Source organism: Rattus rattus, chromosome 5, assembly GCF_011064425.1.
Source record: "Rattus rattus isolate New Zealand chromosome 5, Rrattus_CSIRO_v1, whole genome shotgun sequence".
Classification (NCBI taxonomy): domain Eukaryota; kingdom Metazoa; phylum Chordata; class Mammalia; order Rodentia; family Muridae; genus Rattus; species Rattus rattus.
Window position 1 is genome coordinate 7,946,070 of NC_046158.1, and position 18,064 is coordinate 7,964,133.

Consider the following 18,064-nt stretch of genomic DNA (forward strand, 5'->3'; position numbering starts at 1 on the left):
ACTGGCCCTTTCTGCCCTCCTGACTTATCAAAGCGCAATTAGCGAGGCCTGTGGGAAACTTGGTTGCCCTCTGGGCCATTGGCTCTGTGATGTGCTTCCCTCCTTCCCTGACTCCTCAAAAAGAAGCCAGAGTATGGTTCTCCCGATCATCCTCTGGCCCCAGCTGAGGACCACTGGAGAAGGCTCCGTGGGAGGCGTCTGGGAGCTCTTGGCTGCATCCTCCAGGGCCCCAGGAGACCACAGAGGCCTGAGGCTTGGATTTCAATCACATTCCCTTGGTCCAGAGTCTGAGTTACCAAGTGAGAAGCAACAGAAACCCACCACCACCCTCCTTTTTCTCTAAATGAAATGCTATGTGGTCCCCAACACATAAGAGAAAGGAGGGCTCAGGGGTAAAGATGGGCGTACGTCTCTAGATTTACTATGGCCCTCAGAGTTTTGAGAAAAGTGAGCTGTTCTTTGTGTGGCTCAGACTGGCTGGGAACTTTATACCTGATCATCTAGCTTCAGACTCATGTCTACTCCCTCCCGGTGGCTAGACTCTTTTCTCCGTCTGCCTGTAGGAAGGAATCCTACTTGGGTCTGCAGAACTCAACAGAGAAGTGGGCCACAGGGAGGAGAGGCTGGCCTTCTCCCTGACCCCAGTCCCCAACAGGACCTGGTTCGGACATACTTCAGTCTGCCAAGGGCACAGTTGATTCTCAGTGCTCAAACTCGTGCCTGACTATACCCCCACACACCCCTTCGCCAACCCGGTTGTTCAGCTGTCAGCATTGTGATTCCATACAGGAAAGGTCAACAGAGCCGGCTGTGGGCTGGAGGGGCGGGGCGGGGCGGGGCGGGGCGGGGCCGGGGCGGGGCCCCCAGGTGTCTGTGATGTGCTTCCCTCCTTCCCTGACTCCTCAAAAAGAAGCCAGAGTATGGGTTCTCCCGATCATCCTCTGGCCCGGAGGATCTCGGCTTAGTTCTGCCCATCTAGCTGAGATTGAATGAATGGGCATGCTACTCATGATACAAAACAGGAGCCAACAGGATGATCGGCTGCCTCTAAGGACCCTTTCGATAGTAAAACATAGTCACTTCCTTTGGGGATGGGGGTGGCACAAAGGACACCTAGAATCTCAGGACTGGGGAGCCTGAGGCAGGACAGCTATGCGTTCAAGGTCAACCTGGGCTAAATAGTGAGAGAAGATCTCAAAACAACCCTTTCCCCAACAAAATAATCCCATAGTTTGCTTTTGTTCACACAGCCCAACTCTCTCAGTGTAATCCTGTTAGTTTCCTAAAATAGTTCAGAGAAAGTGAAGTTCCCATGAAGCACTGGAGCAGGCACGGCACTGGGGTGGCCACATAGGTCAATTCAACAATATGATGGCTCATCCCTCCGCCGGCACCAGCCACAGCCACCCTCCCCACCGCCTGCCCCCGGCTGTCCAATCCCCTCTATTGGTACTGCACTCTAAACTCTACCCGATTCCCACCCAAAAGACAACCGTCTTCGCCCAGCCTCAGTGTCCTTTGACTATTTGCTCTGAACCACCCCAGTCCCGAACCCCTGATCTCGAAGGCACAGCTACTTTCCCTGTCAACCTGAACCTTTGTCTTTGCATGACTTTGACTGGACTCCCATCACTGCTCCAGGAAAAACTCCAGGTCAGCCAGTGGCTGGAGAGGGAATCTGAGGCCTCCTGTGCCTGTTGCTCAGCCTGCAGACGTCAGCCCACACCTCCCAGGCGAGTACCAGATCACATTCACCATGACCTCAGTCTCGGTGAGGTTCCATGGCCCTCCAGGGAGGGCTGGTAATGTGGTAGTGACGTTCCTCACCCTACACCGTGGCTGTTTACCTGCTTTCTGAGCAGAGTTCAAGCCTCGGCTTTGTTTCCAGCCCCTTCCGTCCTGGATACGTCTGCATCGAGGCCTCAGAGCCTCGGGTCTGTCAGCAACAGCTACCAACCCTTGACCCTCCACAGCGGCTTAGCGACCCATGTCCTTGGACTGACAGACTCTGATGTGAGTCCAGTAACACTGCAAGGGGGGTTAGCAGGCGGCCCCTGGCTCTGTGCAATCGATTGGGCTCCTTAGCTTGGGTTACATCTCTGCCGTCAAGTACCTATGACCTATGACCAAAAATGAGGGTGAAGTTTCTAGAAACACACCGAGTAAACGTAAAACTCAGGGTCAGAAACACATTCAGTGTTCCAACTTTGTTGGGAAATCAGAATTGTCATGATTGCACACGAGGTCTAAAAGAAACTTATCTGTGAGTACTGAGGAGTTTTAGGTTCTATGTGGAGTAAAGACAATAGTCAAGGCATTTCTGTGGCTCTCAGGAGGGGAGACAACCCAGCTTCCAACCTCCTCCAAGGGTCAGAGCTGGCCTCTCTTTCTTGAGACAGGATCTCACCTAGCCCAGTATGACCTTGAACTCAAAGTGTAGCCCAGGATGACCTTGAACTGCTGATCTTCCTGTCTCTACCTCCCGACTGTTGGGATTACAGGTGTGCCATCATGCCTGGTTTTATGCAGTACTGGGAGATCAAATGTAGGCCTCCTGCATGCTAAGCAAGCATTCTACCAACTGGGCTGTATCCCCAACCTGCTGTCTGCTCTGTCCCTAGCACATAGACCAGCCTCATGCACTCACTTCCTGCCCTTCCTCTGGGCAATGGGTGCCATGCTTCCTTTGGGTGAACTGATAGGCCAAGCAGGCTAATTTCCTTACTGCAGACCCTCTGCCCTCTCTTGCCTTTATGGGTCAGTTGTTCAGGGCCACTGGCGGGTGTGTGCCAGCAAATGCTGGTTCTCCACAATTTGTGGGCACTTCCTCCCAGGCGGCAGTTGTATTCTTCACTGTGTGTGCCTTCTTCTGCCTACAACCCTACCCCTCAGTCTGAAACGCAGTGAGCAGAACACAGGGTATCTGGGCTCTTGAATTATGCCCAGTTGCTTTCCAGCCTGAGGACAAGCAACTGTTGAAGACCCGGAGGCTGGTTATGGCTGGTTCTCCCTTCAGGGCCCCCTGTGTAAAAGACTGCACTCCTAGGTATGATGTACTACCGACGCCATTAGATCATGGTCCTGAAAATGTCCTTTAAGGCTCCTGGTATGCCACAAGCCCACACTGAAAATATGCAAGACTCTCCTCCCCCCTCCTTCCCCTCCTTCCCCTCCTCCTCCCCCCCCCTCCATCTCCTCCTCTCCCTCTCTTACCAACCTTCTTTTCTTCCCCTTTCCGCCCACCTCCCCAAGTGCTGAGGTCAGAGTTGTGCATGACCACCTAGCTGACACTGCTCTCCAGCATGAAACACAGAAGGAGCCAGAGCCATCTTCCCCCTGAGACTCTCAGACGTTCTCACCCGGCTCCTCCAAAGCGGCATTTCTTAACTCCGTCCAAGTGGACACCAGGACAGCACATGGTGCTGAGCACTGCGCTGGAGCTCCTCAACCAGAGAATGAGGTGGTCACTGACAGGGACCGTGCACTGCACCACCTAAGCCTGGGAGACTCTCTGGTCACTTCCTGTCTGCATGCCCTAGCCCAGCTCTCTGAGAGGTGGACACAAGCTACCTTGATTGTAGACCCAAAGAAGAGGATCCAGGTGGCTGAGATGAGATCCGGCTCACTGAGACACATACCACACGGGTTATTTTTAGGCGATGTTTGTAATGCAAGGAGAGGGGACCGATGTTCAATGCATTGTTCACTGAGTGCCCAGGCTCTGGGAAGTGAAGAATCTCCAAGTCTCTCACATGGTGCCTATGCTCTGCAAATATTGATGGAAGGAAGGAAGGGATGCCACTTGGATCTGTCCACCACCATGGCAATAAAACCCTCTCTAAGTTGCTGCTGGCCAGCAGAGTGGGGATGGTGGTTAAAGTCCAATAGAGGCACGTGGTCAGGGTGGAAAGTTTAAGAGGAGGTGTGAGCACTATGGACATGCTTGTATTCAGGCTCCTTCACAGAGACAGAGCAGCTGCTGCCCTGGGTGCTTTAGATGGATGGTGGGGGGTTCTCTGGTGACACCCGGATGAAGGTCCCCACCATTTATGTTCCCAAGTTTCTCGTTCACCCTTGGTCTCCCACACGTTGATCACATTCAACCGTTACATCCCTAGCTGGCAGCACATCCTGAGACCTGGGCTTCAAGTTCTTCAGAGCCTATCTTTCATGCTTACGTGGTGCCCTCTGCTGTGTAGTTTCCCAGTTTTTTTCTTTATCCCTTCCATCAATAGAAATGAGGTTCAACCAACAGGATGTCTGCTGTTAAGCCACAAAGCCTTGTGGATGAATTCAAGCTTATTTTCTTAGTATCCTCTCTGCTTGTTTGAGAAAGGATCTCATACTGTAGCCTAGGATAGCCTCTGTCTCTCTCAGCAATCCTCCTGCCTCAGTTTCTGAAGTGCTGGGATTACAGGTGTACCATCACCCTGACTCTGGTGGTATGACTAGGCATGGCCCCCATAGGCTCGTGTGTTTCAATACTTGGCTGTAGGGAGTGGCTCTATTAGGAGGTACAGTCTTGTTGGAGCAGGTGTGGCCTTGTTGGATGAAGTGTGGCATTGTGGGAGTGGAGCTTTGTGGTCTCCCATGCTCCAGCTACATCCTGTGACATGTCACCTTCTGCTGCCTGTGGATCCAGATATAAAACTCCCGACTCCTCCAGCACCATGTCTGCCTGCATACCGGCATGTTTCCCATGGTGATGATAATGAGTTAAACTTCTGAACCTGTAAGCCAACCCCAATTAAATGCTTTCTAGATAAGAGTTGTCATGGTCACGGTGTCTCTTCACAGCAAAGAAACCCTAAGACATCGACTTTCCTGTTTCAACATATACTTTCATAGTTTTTCTTCTCAGAAATTATCTCCTTAAAACCTTTTACAAGAAGAGAAACTGGGGCTGGTGAGATGGTGTATCGGTGGAGCACCTGCCGTGTAAGTGCCAGGAAGGCAGAGACAGGCAAACTGGGTAAAAGCGAAAGGCCCTATCACAGAAGCTGGAAGGGCTGGAGAGATGGCTCAGTGGTTAAGTACCTGCTGCTCTTCCAGGGGACTCAGGATTGGTTTGGGGGCCAGTGGTTCGGTTCCCAGCCCCTACATCAGGTGGCTCACAACTGCCTACAACTCCAGCTCCAGGGTACCTAAAGTCCCCTCCTGGAGTCCATCAGCACCTAAAATAATAACGAGGAGGAGAGGGAGGAGGAGGAGGAAGAGGAGAAGGAGCAGGAGGAGGAGGAGGAGGTGAGAATTCCTGAGGAAGACATCTGAGCATGACCTCTGGCTTCCACACACATGCATATACACATGCATGCATGCACAAACCCCGAACATGTACATGCATACAGACACACAGATAACTAGAGGAGAGGAACTGAGGTGCTTGGGGACTTGGCTGTGGTTTGAGGGCCAGTGGGCCAGAGCTGAGGGTGTTTTCCAGACCACCACAACAGAGCTTTAGGTCAGCTTCTGTCACTGTGGCTTTACACACTTGTGCCAGGCCCTGTTCTGTCGCCAGAACCAGATCCATGAGGACACTCAAAGTCTGGGAAAATTGGGACAAGAGATGATTTCGAGCAAGGATGCCCTGTCTTTCCTCTGATAAGGCATGGGAAACACTTCTGTCTGTTGACTGATGCATTGTGTCACTCATGTGAAACAGAGGCCTGAACACACACACACACACACACACACACACACACACACACACACACACACACACACACATCTGGAGGCTTGTGTAAGGAAGAATTCCCTTCTGTGTCACTGAGGTTGGGATAGCATCCGTTTGTTTCTGCTGTGTGACTGAAGGCTCCTGTCACTGCAGATGGAGGCTGACTGTGGTTTACTATGGCCAGAGGCCACAATGGGGGCGCCTCCCATGTGGTGGCTCTCTGTATGGTGTCAACAAGGACAACCTTCCTCTCCAGTCTGATGAGATACATTAACTGCTCCAGAGGAGGGGACTACACAGATGTGGGCACCAGGAAGTAGAAAACAGTGTCAAGGTCCTGAGTAGGGTGGGTCAGTCCAGAGGAGAACTCAAAGGCCTGAGTATCCAGTGGGAGTGGGGGATCAATGCCAAATGCAGGCAGCCTTGCTGAGGAGGGTTCTGGGGTTGTAAGGACATTGCTTGGAAAAGTTAAGTGCACAGGTGAATGCGTGCATGTGGAGGCTGCACAGGTGTGTGCATGTGTGCATGTGGAGAATGCACAGGTGTTATATTTGCATGTGGAGGCTGCACATATGTATGTGTGCATGTAGAAGTTGATTCTACTAGACTCTCAGGCTAGGGATCCGCCTGTCTCTGTCCCCCCAGCTGGGTTACAGATTTGTGCCATACCCAGATTCATATCTGTTTTAAAGAAATGCCATCTCCTCTGTGTATAGCGGCATCTTCTGAAGGGTGAGCATCCAAGGCAGGTTTCCCCATAGCTGTCTTGAGGGGAAGAACCATATGGTGGTGGTGGTTTAGGGTGGCCAGAAGGGCCATCCGTATGTTCTGAGCTCTGAACTATTTGAGTGGATTACTGTGGCCAAAAATAAATTCACTTTTTTTCTTTCTGTCATATTGGGTTTTTTGATGCAGTGCTGGGAATTGAACGCAGGGCCTCGTGCATGCTAGGGGCTGGGAAGCCACATGAAGGAAGCCATGGGAGGAAACCTGGACCAAGGAAGAGAGTGTCAATCACCCGTATCAAGCAGAACGCCACATGGCAGGGCAGCACAGAGTCTCTGCTTCGGACCCTCTCTTTCTGTGCGCTGCACAAACTCATCCCTTCCTCCTTAGCTCACCCTTGTCCACAAAAGTGGTGCGGGCACTCTGACCTCCGGGACGTGACCGTCCCTACGGAGCACCTCTTAAATCTCTGGCAGGTTGAGCTGCCACCTTTTCATAGTTCTGAAACAAATTGCTAATTTCTCTTTCTCTAATGCATTTGATGGTCACTTCAAATAAAATTCTTCAAAGAGATTGCAAAAGAAGAAAAAAGCAGAGGAAAGAAAAGAAACAGGGCATTAACTACAGACTCCTGATGGGTTACGTTTCCCTGAGCGCTCTTCCCTGCGATCTTTTTGTGCTCTAAATTACCAATTCTAGTCCCTGCGTAGCTAAATAATAATAATTACCATATAAATGAATATGCATATGTGTCATTTTTCTCCCGAAAAGCGAGAGAGCCTCCTTGTTTTGGGTGAGGGTTTGTTTTGCTTTTGAACAACCAAAGCTCATAATTAGAAGCCTCGCCTCGCCCTGGAAATCTGTCTCCATCGGGAAGACATGAAAAACGGCCTCGGATGCTCCTGGAAGGTTAAAAGAAATCTTAAAACAAACTGGGGGTGGTGGCTCTTCCCCTCCAGGTAACTCCGGCTGAGGCGCAACCACAGTCACAGACATGTAGGTCAGAGAGGCACCTCTGTCTTCAAGGCCAATGCCATCGTTGGACAAGTGGGGAGGTGGGAGGCGTGAAGCATGGACGGAATGATGGCCGAGTCTCAGGAGACATAACCTCCATGACAGGAGGCCCTCCTCAGTACAACACTGATGTCAAACTCAGGCCTCCACACACATTGCACGCGCGCGCGCGCGCGCGCACACACACACACGTACATGCACACACAGTGGGGGAGGGGGAAGGAGGGAAAGAAACAGCAATCACTTGGAGAGATGATAGAGGGAGCACTCGGCCTGGCTCCATGTTGTGGGCCTGATCAGGGCGGCCACCTAGGTCACGGGCTTTCTAAATAGTAAAAATGAACCTGCGATGAGCTGTAGCAGGTAAAGCTGTTCGCGCGTTATCAGTCACCATGGCAATAAGTATTATAAATATCTGTGTGGTCAGCACTGTCAATCACGACACAACGTAATCACACAGAATAAGATATAATCAAGGCTGCAACTGTGACATAAACATGTCCATAGCAGGAAATGTCATCATTCTGATGGCAGTGGGAACTCTTGGCAAGGACTCTGGAAGCTTGACTTCGAACTAGGTGTCCTGTGAGAGGAGGGTGCATAGATCAAGCTTGGTAAGTAGGTTCTAGAAGGCTCGAGACATCAGACTTGGTTAGGCTGAGAATGCAGCTGAGGCAGAAGAGAGATGGCCTGCCACATGCAAAGTCCTGGGCTCACCATCCCCCACTCTCACAGACCTGTATCATGGTCCCTGTCTGTAACGCCAGCACTTAGGACATGCGGGCACAAGGATCAGAGATGCGATGCCAGGGTGAGCTACGTGACACTTCTGTATCTTGGAGGGTGTGCTTGAGATGTACAACTGGAATCATGGAAGAACCACAGTTTCCCCGAAACCATCACCCTGTGACCAGTTGGGTTTGTGTCTATTTCATATTTATGTGTACATGTGTGTGTGCATGTATGTATGCAAATATGTATGCAGCTACCTATACATATTAGATTAAATTCCCCGGAAGTTGGAGTTATGGGCAGTTGTGAGCCACCTGATTGCTGGGAACCAAACTCTGTAACAGCTGTAAGCGCTCTTAGTTGCTTAGCCATCTCTAGCCCTGCATACTGCATTTCTATGTGTTACAATAAAACACAGAAGGGCAGCAGGAGAATGCATCTCGCTGCCGGGACACACAAGACCACTCTGCAACTCAGCCTGAGGCATTTGCGGCTGTGCACTGCAGGCTTCCACACCGGGACACTGTCACTGGGATGCAATGGAGTGAGAGAAAACACTCTCACCAATCAGTACTGTTTCTTCTACTCTGAGGCTTGGGAGGCCTCTGACTCTCAGAGCTTCTCAGCTGGCTCTGATGCCTCGGTGTCCAGACTGGCCAGTTTGTCCCTTACACAGCACCAAGGAGAGCTTCCCCTCCCCCCCTCTTTACCTCCTTGCCTCCCTCCCACCTCCTGTGTTTCCCTACAGTTGTAGCTGAAGGATGGAGAGGAGGCCACAGCGCCCCTAGAGACATGTCCTCTCCACCGCGACTGCCAGGCCCTCCAGGGTCACTCCAGCAAGACAGGCCGGTATACGCACCTGGCCAATCCTAGATGCTCTTGTAAAGTTTCACTGGGATGCAGTTGTGCCCTTTCAGACACCTGTATTTAGCTGCCTTTACGTTACATCAGAGCTGGGAGCTGCCGCACGGACATAGAGCCAGCAAGCCCAAACGATCTCATCACGGCAAAGTTTGTCAGAAGAGCCCAGGCTCTGGGAGGCGGAGGCAGAGGCAGGTGGATCTCTCTAAGGTTGACGCCTGCCTGGTCTACAGAGTTAGCTCAGAACGGGGTCCCAAGAAACTGGAGCACATGTCCTGCTAACTCTTTCTCTACTATCCCAGTGTGTGGTACTGATATGGGGGTGGTCTGTAGGAAACATGAGGGAGGGTCCCAGGAGTAAAATCCTGAGGAGTACAACAGTAAGTGAGCAGGGAAGGGACCTAGGAAGGCAGCTCAAGTTTTTTATTATTATTATTATTATTATTATTATTATTATTATTATTATTATCATTATTATTATTTTGTTTATTTTCTTTTTAAAGAAATGGTGATTAGCCTGCATTTTCAGCCTCCGGATTCAGAACCACCATGTAATCCCCTCCCTGGGTGTCCAGGAGAGCATTTTTTTTTTTTTTTTTTTGGTTCTTTTTTTTTCGGAGCTGGGGACCGAACCCAGGGCCTTGCGCTTCCTAGGCAAGCGCTCTACCACTGAGCTAAATCCCCAACCCCGGAGAGCATTTCTAAAGGGTTAACGGAGCAGAGAAAACCTACGTGAACATGCGTGGCATCATCCCATTGGCTGGGCTCTCAGCGAGCTGAGCACCACCCCCATCTCTCGCTCTGACTCCTGTCTGTGGACACAACGTGGCTGACCGCCTCACACCCCTGCCACCACACGCCTTCCCCAACGGTATTCCAAGGAATTTGCTGAGAAATGAAGGCTTTGACCTCACCCAAGGTCTCCTGGGTGGTGCAGAGGCAGCAAGGAATGGCGTGGCCCTGCAGTCCTCCCAGAGCAGCCTGAGTGGAACTTGTTAGATAGAACCCAAACGAATCAACTACCTGCCAAGACGAAAATGTCGGCATTCTCACAGCACAGGACCCAGAGTCTCATGGCGTGAAAAGCATCCAGGATTTAACCTGCTCAGCCCAGGAGATCAAGGCCAGTCCTGACTCACGTGGAGGAAGAAAAACATCACCAAGGTGTGGCTCGGGGACTGAAATCACTCACGAAACAAAGACTCTGAGGCCGGCTAATTTTTGTTGTTGCTTTGTTTTTGTTTTTCAAGACCAGATTCTCTGTGTAGCCCTGGCTCTCCTGGAACTCACTCTGTAGACCAGGCTGGCCTCCAACTTAGATTCTCCTGCCTCTGCCTCCCAGGGCTGGATTAAAGGTGTGCACCTCCACTGCTGCCAGACAGCTATGATTTAAAGCCAATCTAGTAAACATGGAAAGATACAGTGTCTCGGCAATGAAACAGGAGTCAGAAGAACCAACTGGACTGTGGGGACTGAGGAAAACAGTAACCCAAATAAAAACCTCACCGGATGCGCTCAGTGGTGGACAGAAGATGGGACAGGAAGAACCTAGGAACCTGATGAAGTTCGCTGTAAGTTATCCCATCTGAAGAACAGAAGTAAAAACAGACCAGAGCCCTGGGGTCCTATAAGACAACACCCGTGTTACTCGAGCACCAGAGGGAGAGGAGAAAGAATGTGTGGTGTGTGGGATCAACTGATGTGAGGACAGCCATGTTGGTTGTTACTGCCATGCTGCCACTGTCACCCCAGAGAACAGGTCACCAGATAGTCAGCACGTTGCTGCGCGGCCCCTGGCTCCCGCCTGGCTGCTCAGCCCACTCTGGGTGTGGAAAGGCCAGGCACGCTGTGAGACACCCTTGTGTGCCTTAGCATGGGACCTTTCCCCCTGCCTTGTGGGCAGGAGCCATCGCTCTACTGTTAGCCAGCACACGCTTCTGTCCCCTTCCCTCTGATTGCTTTTAATGTGACACTGCTTACCTGTGGCCGGCTCTCAGACTGAGCCAGATGCCCTGAAACTGTCTGGAGAATGGTGGGAAGGGCGAAAGCTGGGGCTGGATCTCCACAGTTAAAAGCCCTGGCCGCTCTTCCAAAGGACCAGAGTTTAACTCCCAGCATCCAACTCGACAACTGTCTATGACTGCAGTTCCACGGGACCTTATGCCCTCTCCTGGCCACCATGAGCACCCCACACATGCAGTGCACAGGCATACATACAAAATGAAGGTGAAACACTGACTCATAAACTAAAAATAAATAAATCTTCAAAACAAATAAAAAGCTAAAGACCTTGGTCACTTCAGTCACTAATTGGTTCTCTCAGTGTCTACACCACACTCTTTGGCTATTGCCTTTTGCTGGCTGGGCTCTCCTAGGGTCCCTTCAGAATGGGTTAATTGTCCCCATAGACACCCAACATAGTTGTCAACACCCACAGCTACCCTGAAGCCCATGACCACGAGCTGACCTTTGTTGAGCTTCTAGTTCCCAATGTCACCTTCTCTGATAGCCACTCTTGAAGATGGACACCTCCCTTCCCCCTTATCCTGGTAACCACCCCCAGCTGGGCAGTGTTGTACCATGCAGGGACGGGCAGTCTTACCCTTCTGAGGCAGTCATCCTCATTCAGGCGCTCCTGGACCAGGCTGACAAGAGTCGAATTGGGCACTCTCTAAAAGAAAGACATGCTGTGTGAGGCCCCAGTCCCAGCCTGGAGCTCAGGCGGGCAGACATGAGCAGTGCCCTTGACTGGGCCCTGAGCATTCTCCCTGGAGAAGGCATGCCCCTGTCAGCCCTTCCACATCCTCCGTCTTTTTTACCACCCAAATGCCATGCCCACCTCCCAACAGCAGGCTTCCCAAACCCTCCAAGTCTCTTTGCCTCCTGATGCCCCACAGCGCTCAGGTGGAAACCCCAGGAGTGCAGATACTGAAGGTCCCATTCCACAAGCTGTTCAAGGATGTGTCTGTCTTCCCCAGCAGTGGTAGCAGCATTTCTCAAGGAAAGAAACTGTGTCTTTGGCCTTTGTACCACACACAAAATAGGGGTGGGAGCCACTGGCCAAGGCCCAAGAGTGTACGTACGCCTCTCTCCAACCGCACACTCAGTGACTTCACACTGCTGCCCAAAAGCCGGCAATGTTCACATCACGATAATGGGCAAATGATGTGAGTTCTTACCCCAGAGAGCCGGGTGGGAACGTTGACCAACAGATCCCTGCCCGGGCATCATGTTTCCAGGAGCCTGGCTTTTATGAAGCAGTGACATGTCTAAGTCCTGGAATCATAACAACCAGACCTGGCACCTCTGTCTCAGGAGCATCCTACTTTGCTTTGTGAGACAGGGTCTCTCCCTGGCTTAGAGCATTCTGGGTAGGCTAGGCTGGCGGGCTAGCAAGCCCTGGGACTCTGTGTGTGTCTGTCGGTATGCGTGCTGCATACCTGACTTTTTCACATGGGTGCTGAGGCCTGAACTCAGGTCTTCATGCTTGCATAGCAAGCTCTTTCCCTATTTACTCATCTCCCCAGGGCCCATCCCACAGCCCCTGCATTTTTTAATTTGTTTGTTTGTTTTGTTTTTGTTTTGAGATAGTTTTTTTTCTGTGTATACCTGATTGCCCTGGAACTTGCTCTGTAGACCAGGCTGGCAAACTCAGAGATCCTCTTTCCTCTGCTTCTTGAGTGTTGGGACTAAAGGTGGGTGCCGCTGTGCCTGCCCCACCCCTGCTCTTCTGAGAGAAGGTTTTGTGTTGCCAGGGCTCTCCTCCAACTCCTATGTAGCCAAGGATGCCTCTTCTTTCCATGTGCTGAGATGACAGGCACGTGTCACCATTCTCAGCTTACTGAGGGTCTAACACGGGGTCTGATGCATGCACGCTAGGTGAGTCAACTGGGCCACACCAGCCCTGCCAGTGGTTTTCCTGGAACCCAGTCGGGAAGTTCTGGACTTGAGAATCTGTTTTTCCAACATGTCCCCAAGTGATGGCATTGTTCCTAGAGTGGGGGCCTCACAAGGAGAACCTCTGGTCTAAGGTGACCTCAGGGGCCCGCAGGTGAGGAGCCACTAGCAAGTGAGTTGCTTTTTTGTTGGCGCCCACTTCGTCCCAGGGGCCCAGTGGAGTTCCCTGCGTTGGCTATGTAGCAGGAGTGGGTGGGTAGCACCTCATTCACTTCCAGGCTCCTCCCAGCCCCCACAGTCCCCAGGGCTCCCCCTCCCTCCCTCCTGCCATTCACCAATGCTGTATTCACCTCGGTATAGAAACAGACAGGGAATTCAAGCAGTCACAGCAGTGAGGTTGAAAGGCAGCAGGCCAGGGTGGGGTACATGCCTCTGGAAGCCCTCCCAGCAGGGGCTAGGTAGTGGCTTTGAGCAGGGCCCATCCCAAGTGCCCCCTGCCGTTCCCTGCACTGTGCTGTCTAGATGGCAGCTTTGATGTGTCATATCACCACGAGGGCTTCTGGGCTGCTTCTCGAAGCCCTGCCAAACTGTCTTTGCAGGAGTCAGGCCTCTTCTTTCCAGAATCTGGTGGTGCATCCCCACCTTTAGGGAGGAGGGGCACAGACAAGTAGACGGAGCCCAGGGTGGCCTCTCCCAGCCCAGGTGTGAGTGCCCAGACTGACCTTGGGCAGTCGGCATCCTCACTGCTGAACGACAGCCCTGGCTACATCTACTTCAGCAGCTGGGGGTTCCTTTTCTCCCCTGGCAGCGTCCACTGTTGCTGATAGCAGCTTCTGGGGCCCAGTGGTGTATGCCTTACTCTCTTGAAGGGCATGCCTATTGGCTGCCCAGAGGTGCCAGGTTTATGGTCTGTGCCTGGTTCTGCCTCCAGGACCACTTAACTCCTAGAATTGGACTTCATTTCACACAGGAATGGTATGAATTTGGGTCACTAGCAGGTTCTGTTCTCAGCCACCCTAATGTCCCTGAGTTACCTAGGTGGGCACTTTAATACCCAGTACAGACTCCAGCAGTATAGCAGAAAGGGAGGAACTGAGAGTCCCTGGTTAAGAACCTTTCCCAGGTCCAGAGAGGTAGCTGAATGGGTAAAGGCAGGAGCCGCCAACCCTGATGACCCGAGTTCAATTCTTGAAACCCACTGGGTGGAAAAGAAGATCTACGCTTCCAAGTTGTTCTCTGATCTCCACAAGTGCCTTGGTGCCTGAGTACACACACGTGCACACATACTTAAATATAATTTTAAAGTAAAATGTTTTTGTTATTTTGTTTTATTTTGTTTTGCTTTCTTTTTTTTTTTTTTTTTTTTTCGGGGCTGGGGCCCCAACCCAGGGCCCCAAGGGCTCTACCACTGAGCTAAATCCCCAACCCTTTTTTTTTTTTTTTTAAAAAAAATTTTTCCAACCTTTTTTGAAAACCCTGCTGCTGGAGGTTGGCAGGAAATTAAGAGGCAGGGGTTGGGGACAGGGGCAAGAGAAAGAAGGGAATGAGAGGGCACACTCCAGCCAGTGACACCCAGGGAGAAATGGGCAGTATTGGGCCCTGGAATCTGGGGAGAGGCTACCAAGCTAGCTCAGAAGCCAGAAGCGAGGGCTGTATCCCCCAGATTTGAGATTTGTAGACACAAAGCCGAGCGTGGTGGCACGTGCCTGCCATCCTAACGCTCAGGACGTGCAGGACAGAGCATCGTAAGCTGAAAGTCACTGTCAGCCACAGTCAGTCTGGGACGCAGGGGGAAATACACTGTAAATAGTGTGGAGAACTGAATTAGGGAGAGCCCAGCTGCAGGAAGGCCTCCCTGAGCCTAGTTCTCCAAGCTCTGGTCCAGTGCAACATACGATTGAACCCCCACTCCTGACACAGCAACTGTGACACAATTAACTGCAGTGACAGGGACATTGTATTGGATGGTGCTGCACTGGGTTCTCATTCCCAGGACCTTAATGTTGCAGCTGGACCCTGCTCCTGAAGACTCTCTAAAGGAAAGAAGCCACGCCACAGACAGTTTCTAAGATGCTGGGGCTCCATGAAGCTAGGAGTTTGCCTAAGTTGCGTGTTTCCTGTGGAGAATCAATCCTAAAAGCTGTGGGCCTGGCATGGGAGCAGCTGAACCCAGGGCCTGGCCCACAAGGTTCTCATGACTCCTGCACATCTTTAACGTATTTCATAATATAAAGTTCAGCACAAGCCAAAAGCTGTATGAACCCTGGCTGCCGTGATTCCTCAATGTCTTGCCTCTTGGGGTGTTCTGACACTTTGGTCCCAGGCTCTTCTGTGCCTGCCAGTACCTCAGCCTTGCCCTTAGGAGAGCATCAAATGAACCTTAAGACCCTTCAGCTCATGCCCTTGCAGCCTGTGCATGTGGCTTGGCAGGTGGTAGGGGCACTGGACAGGTGGCGGGGGCACTGGGCAGGTGGTAAGTCACTGGACAGGTGGTGGGGGTCACTGGCAGGTGGTAGGGCACTGGGCAGGTGGTAAGTCACTGGGCAAGTAGTGAGGCACTGGGCAGGTGGTGGGGTCACTAGACAGATGGGTCACTTGGCAGCTGGGGTCACTGGGCAGGTGGTGGGGGTCACTTGGCAGCTTGGGGGTCACTGGGCAGGTGGTGGGGGGTCACTGGGCAGGTGGTGGGGCACTGGTAGTAGTGGGGCACTGGACAGGTGGTGGGCCACAGAGCACACTGGCATCGTGTCTGACCACTGATCTTATCTGCTGCAGTCCACCTTAGTCTTTGGTTTGGTCCTTTGTCATGGTGGATGACTCAAGTTCAGGGTTTGGTTGGAAGATCAGACAGGCTCATATTTCCGTCTCACGGGTGAGCATAACGGCTGGCTGGGGCTGGGGACTGATGGATATGGCTCCTGTGGTTCAGAGGCTAAGCACTAGAAAGGCCAAGAGGCCTTGATTGTGGCCAGGGCACCAGACGAATGAATGATGGGGCTGAGGGGACAAACACTCAAGTATCAGCAAACCCCCAGGGTCCCACGGGAGGAGAAGGGAACCTGAGCCTCAGAGAATGACAAAAGACACATCCTCACTCTTTGCCCTAAACGGGGAAAAAGGTTTTTGCTTTTCTCTTTGACTGAAGAGAAACAGTGTCCTGAAATACAAGGCAAGGATCTAAAATAGGCAGAGACCTGGGTCACTAGCAGGACAGCCCAGCCTCATGGGCTGTAGGTTCAGGGAAAGGTCTGACTCAAACAAGGAAGGGCCTGAAGCCCCCCTGCCCTCCATCACATTTGCCTGAATCCTAGTTACCCAAGACTTTGCTGTTCAGTAAATTCAAAAGAAAATGGAGGGCTGGAGAGAATGCTCAAGAGTACTCGCTGTCTTCCAGAACATCTGAGTTCCCAGCACCCATATTAGCTGTCTTACAACCGCCTTGAACTCCAGCTCCAGGGGATCTGACACCCTCCGCAAGCCTCTGAGGGCGGCTGCACACACAGGGCGTGCACACGCGCGCGCACACACACACGCAGAAATAAGAAGAAATCTCATTAAAAAAATTTTAAGAAGAAAATGGAAACTAGCCAAGCAAGTGGGAATGGAGATCTAAAGCCTTTGCTGCCCTGTCCTCTGTCCTTGGCCCTTGGCCCAGGGCCAGCCTTACCTTGTAAACCTGGTAGTGTTTCTTGGCTTCCAGAGACAGGAGGGAAAACTCTCTCTCTAATAAGTTCTCCTTGGTGATGAGGTTGCTGTTCAGATGTTTGCAGAGCCACATCGCCTGGAGAGAGGGAAGCAGGAAGGACAGTGATCGCAACACACTCCTCAGGTATACAACTCTGATGGGCTGGGGAGGACTCAGTCCAGAACGTGTTTCCCTCACAAGGAGAAAGACTTGAATCCAGCCCCCAGAACCATGTAGCAACTCCTGGTGTGGTGGCACTTGCAACCCAGTGCTGTGAAGGTGGAGGCAGGGATCCCTGGTCAAGCAGTCTAAGCCAGGAGTGAGTTCCCTGTCTCAAAGGAGGTAGACGGTGCTAATGAGTACAATACTCAAGAATTTGTCTTCTGGTCTACACTCTCTCTCTCTCTCTCTCTCTCTCTCTCTCTCTCTCAAGGCTGGGTATGATCGTACACTGCTGTAATGTTAACATTTGGGAAGCTGAGGCAGGAGAACTGTGGAGGCCAACCTGATCAAATAAAGGGACCCTGTCTAAAAACAAACAAAACAAAACACAATGAAATTAATTCTGCCAAATCCTTCCACATTCTATTAGAAAAAAAGATGGCTGAGGTGCCGGAGATGGGACCTCAGCTTAGCAGGACGGACTTGCCTGGCATGTGTGAGTGAGAACCTGGAAACAGAAGAGAAGGCTGGCCCTGGGAAACGGAGCCGCTCGTGGGTAACTGGAGAGGCCCTCAGGAGGTGGACACATCAGGTGCTTCCCAGCCTCTCTCTCATCTGCACTGTCTTGCCCGCCATTTTGGCTCTGTGTGGCCGTCCACCCATGGACAACGGCTGCCTTTCTGAGTTCTGTGGACCACAAGGGAGGGGTGGAGACTGGCCTCTGTGTTCCACACCTGCTCTGCCCAGCGACGCCCTCTTTGTGATCAGAGAGGAGCCTTTTACCTGAAGGAGGCGCTCAGCCCAGGGTGCTCCACTACTGCTGAGAACTCAGCTCAATAAGAGAGCCCAGCAGGCATCCTAAATGCGGTCCAGCTTAGCCCAGGGGTGGCACACCGTTCTATAGCAGCGGCCAGGACTCTGAAGTTTCCAGGTAATGCCAAGGACTCACAAGTTGGGGAACCCCTGTCTCTAAAAGTGAGGTAATGGTGGGGGCTGGGTTTGGGGAAACTGACTAAAAGGAGGAGACTAAACAGAAAAACTACAAATGGAGACACAGGACAAACTAACACAGAGACAGATGACGACAGCCGTGTTGACCCTTACCGTGCAGTATGTACTGGGTGTGTATGTAAGAACCCAGGACATGACACTCACCATGACATGAATGTAGAAGGGAAAAGAGTCCCACTTCTGATTATCATAATCTAATCCATCTGTGGCCTTAGCAACTACAACTAGGGGCTGGCTTGGTGGGTTGGGGTGCCTGATGCTAATCTTGATGACTTGAGTTCGATCCCAGGGACCCACCTAAT

At 51.8% G+C, this 18,064-nt stretch overlaps 1 protein-coding gene across 1 annotated transcript in view; it reads right to left on the reverse strand.

The window, feature by feature from the left end:
• Ak8 (adenylate kinase 8) overlaps window positions 1–18,064 on the reverse strand; it is a 114,243-nt gene that overhangs the window by 85,883 nt on the left and 10,296 nt on the right. Inside the window, exons 4-5 of the mRNA XM_032902964.1 lie at window positions 16,572–16,685; window positions 11,610–11,678 (exon numbers count right to left, since the gene is read on the reverse strand). Coding sequence (XP_032758855.1) covers window positions 11,610–11,678; window positions 16,572–16,685 — 183 coding nt within the window. The remainder of the gene's footprint in view (window positions 1–11,609; window positions 11,679–16,571; window positions 16,686–18,064) is intronic.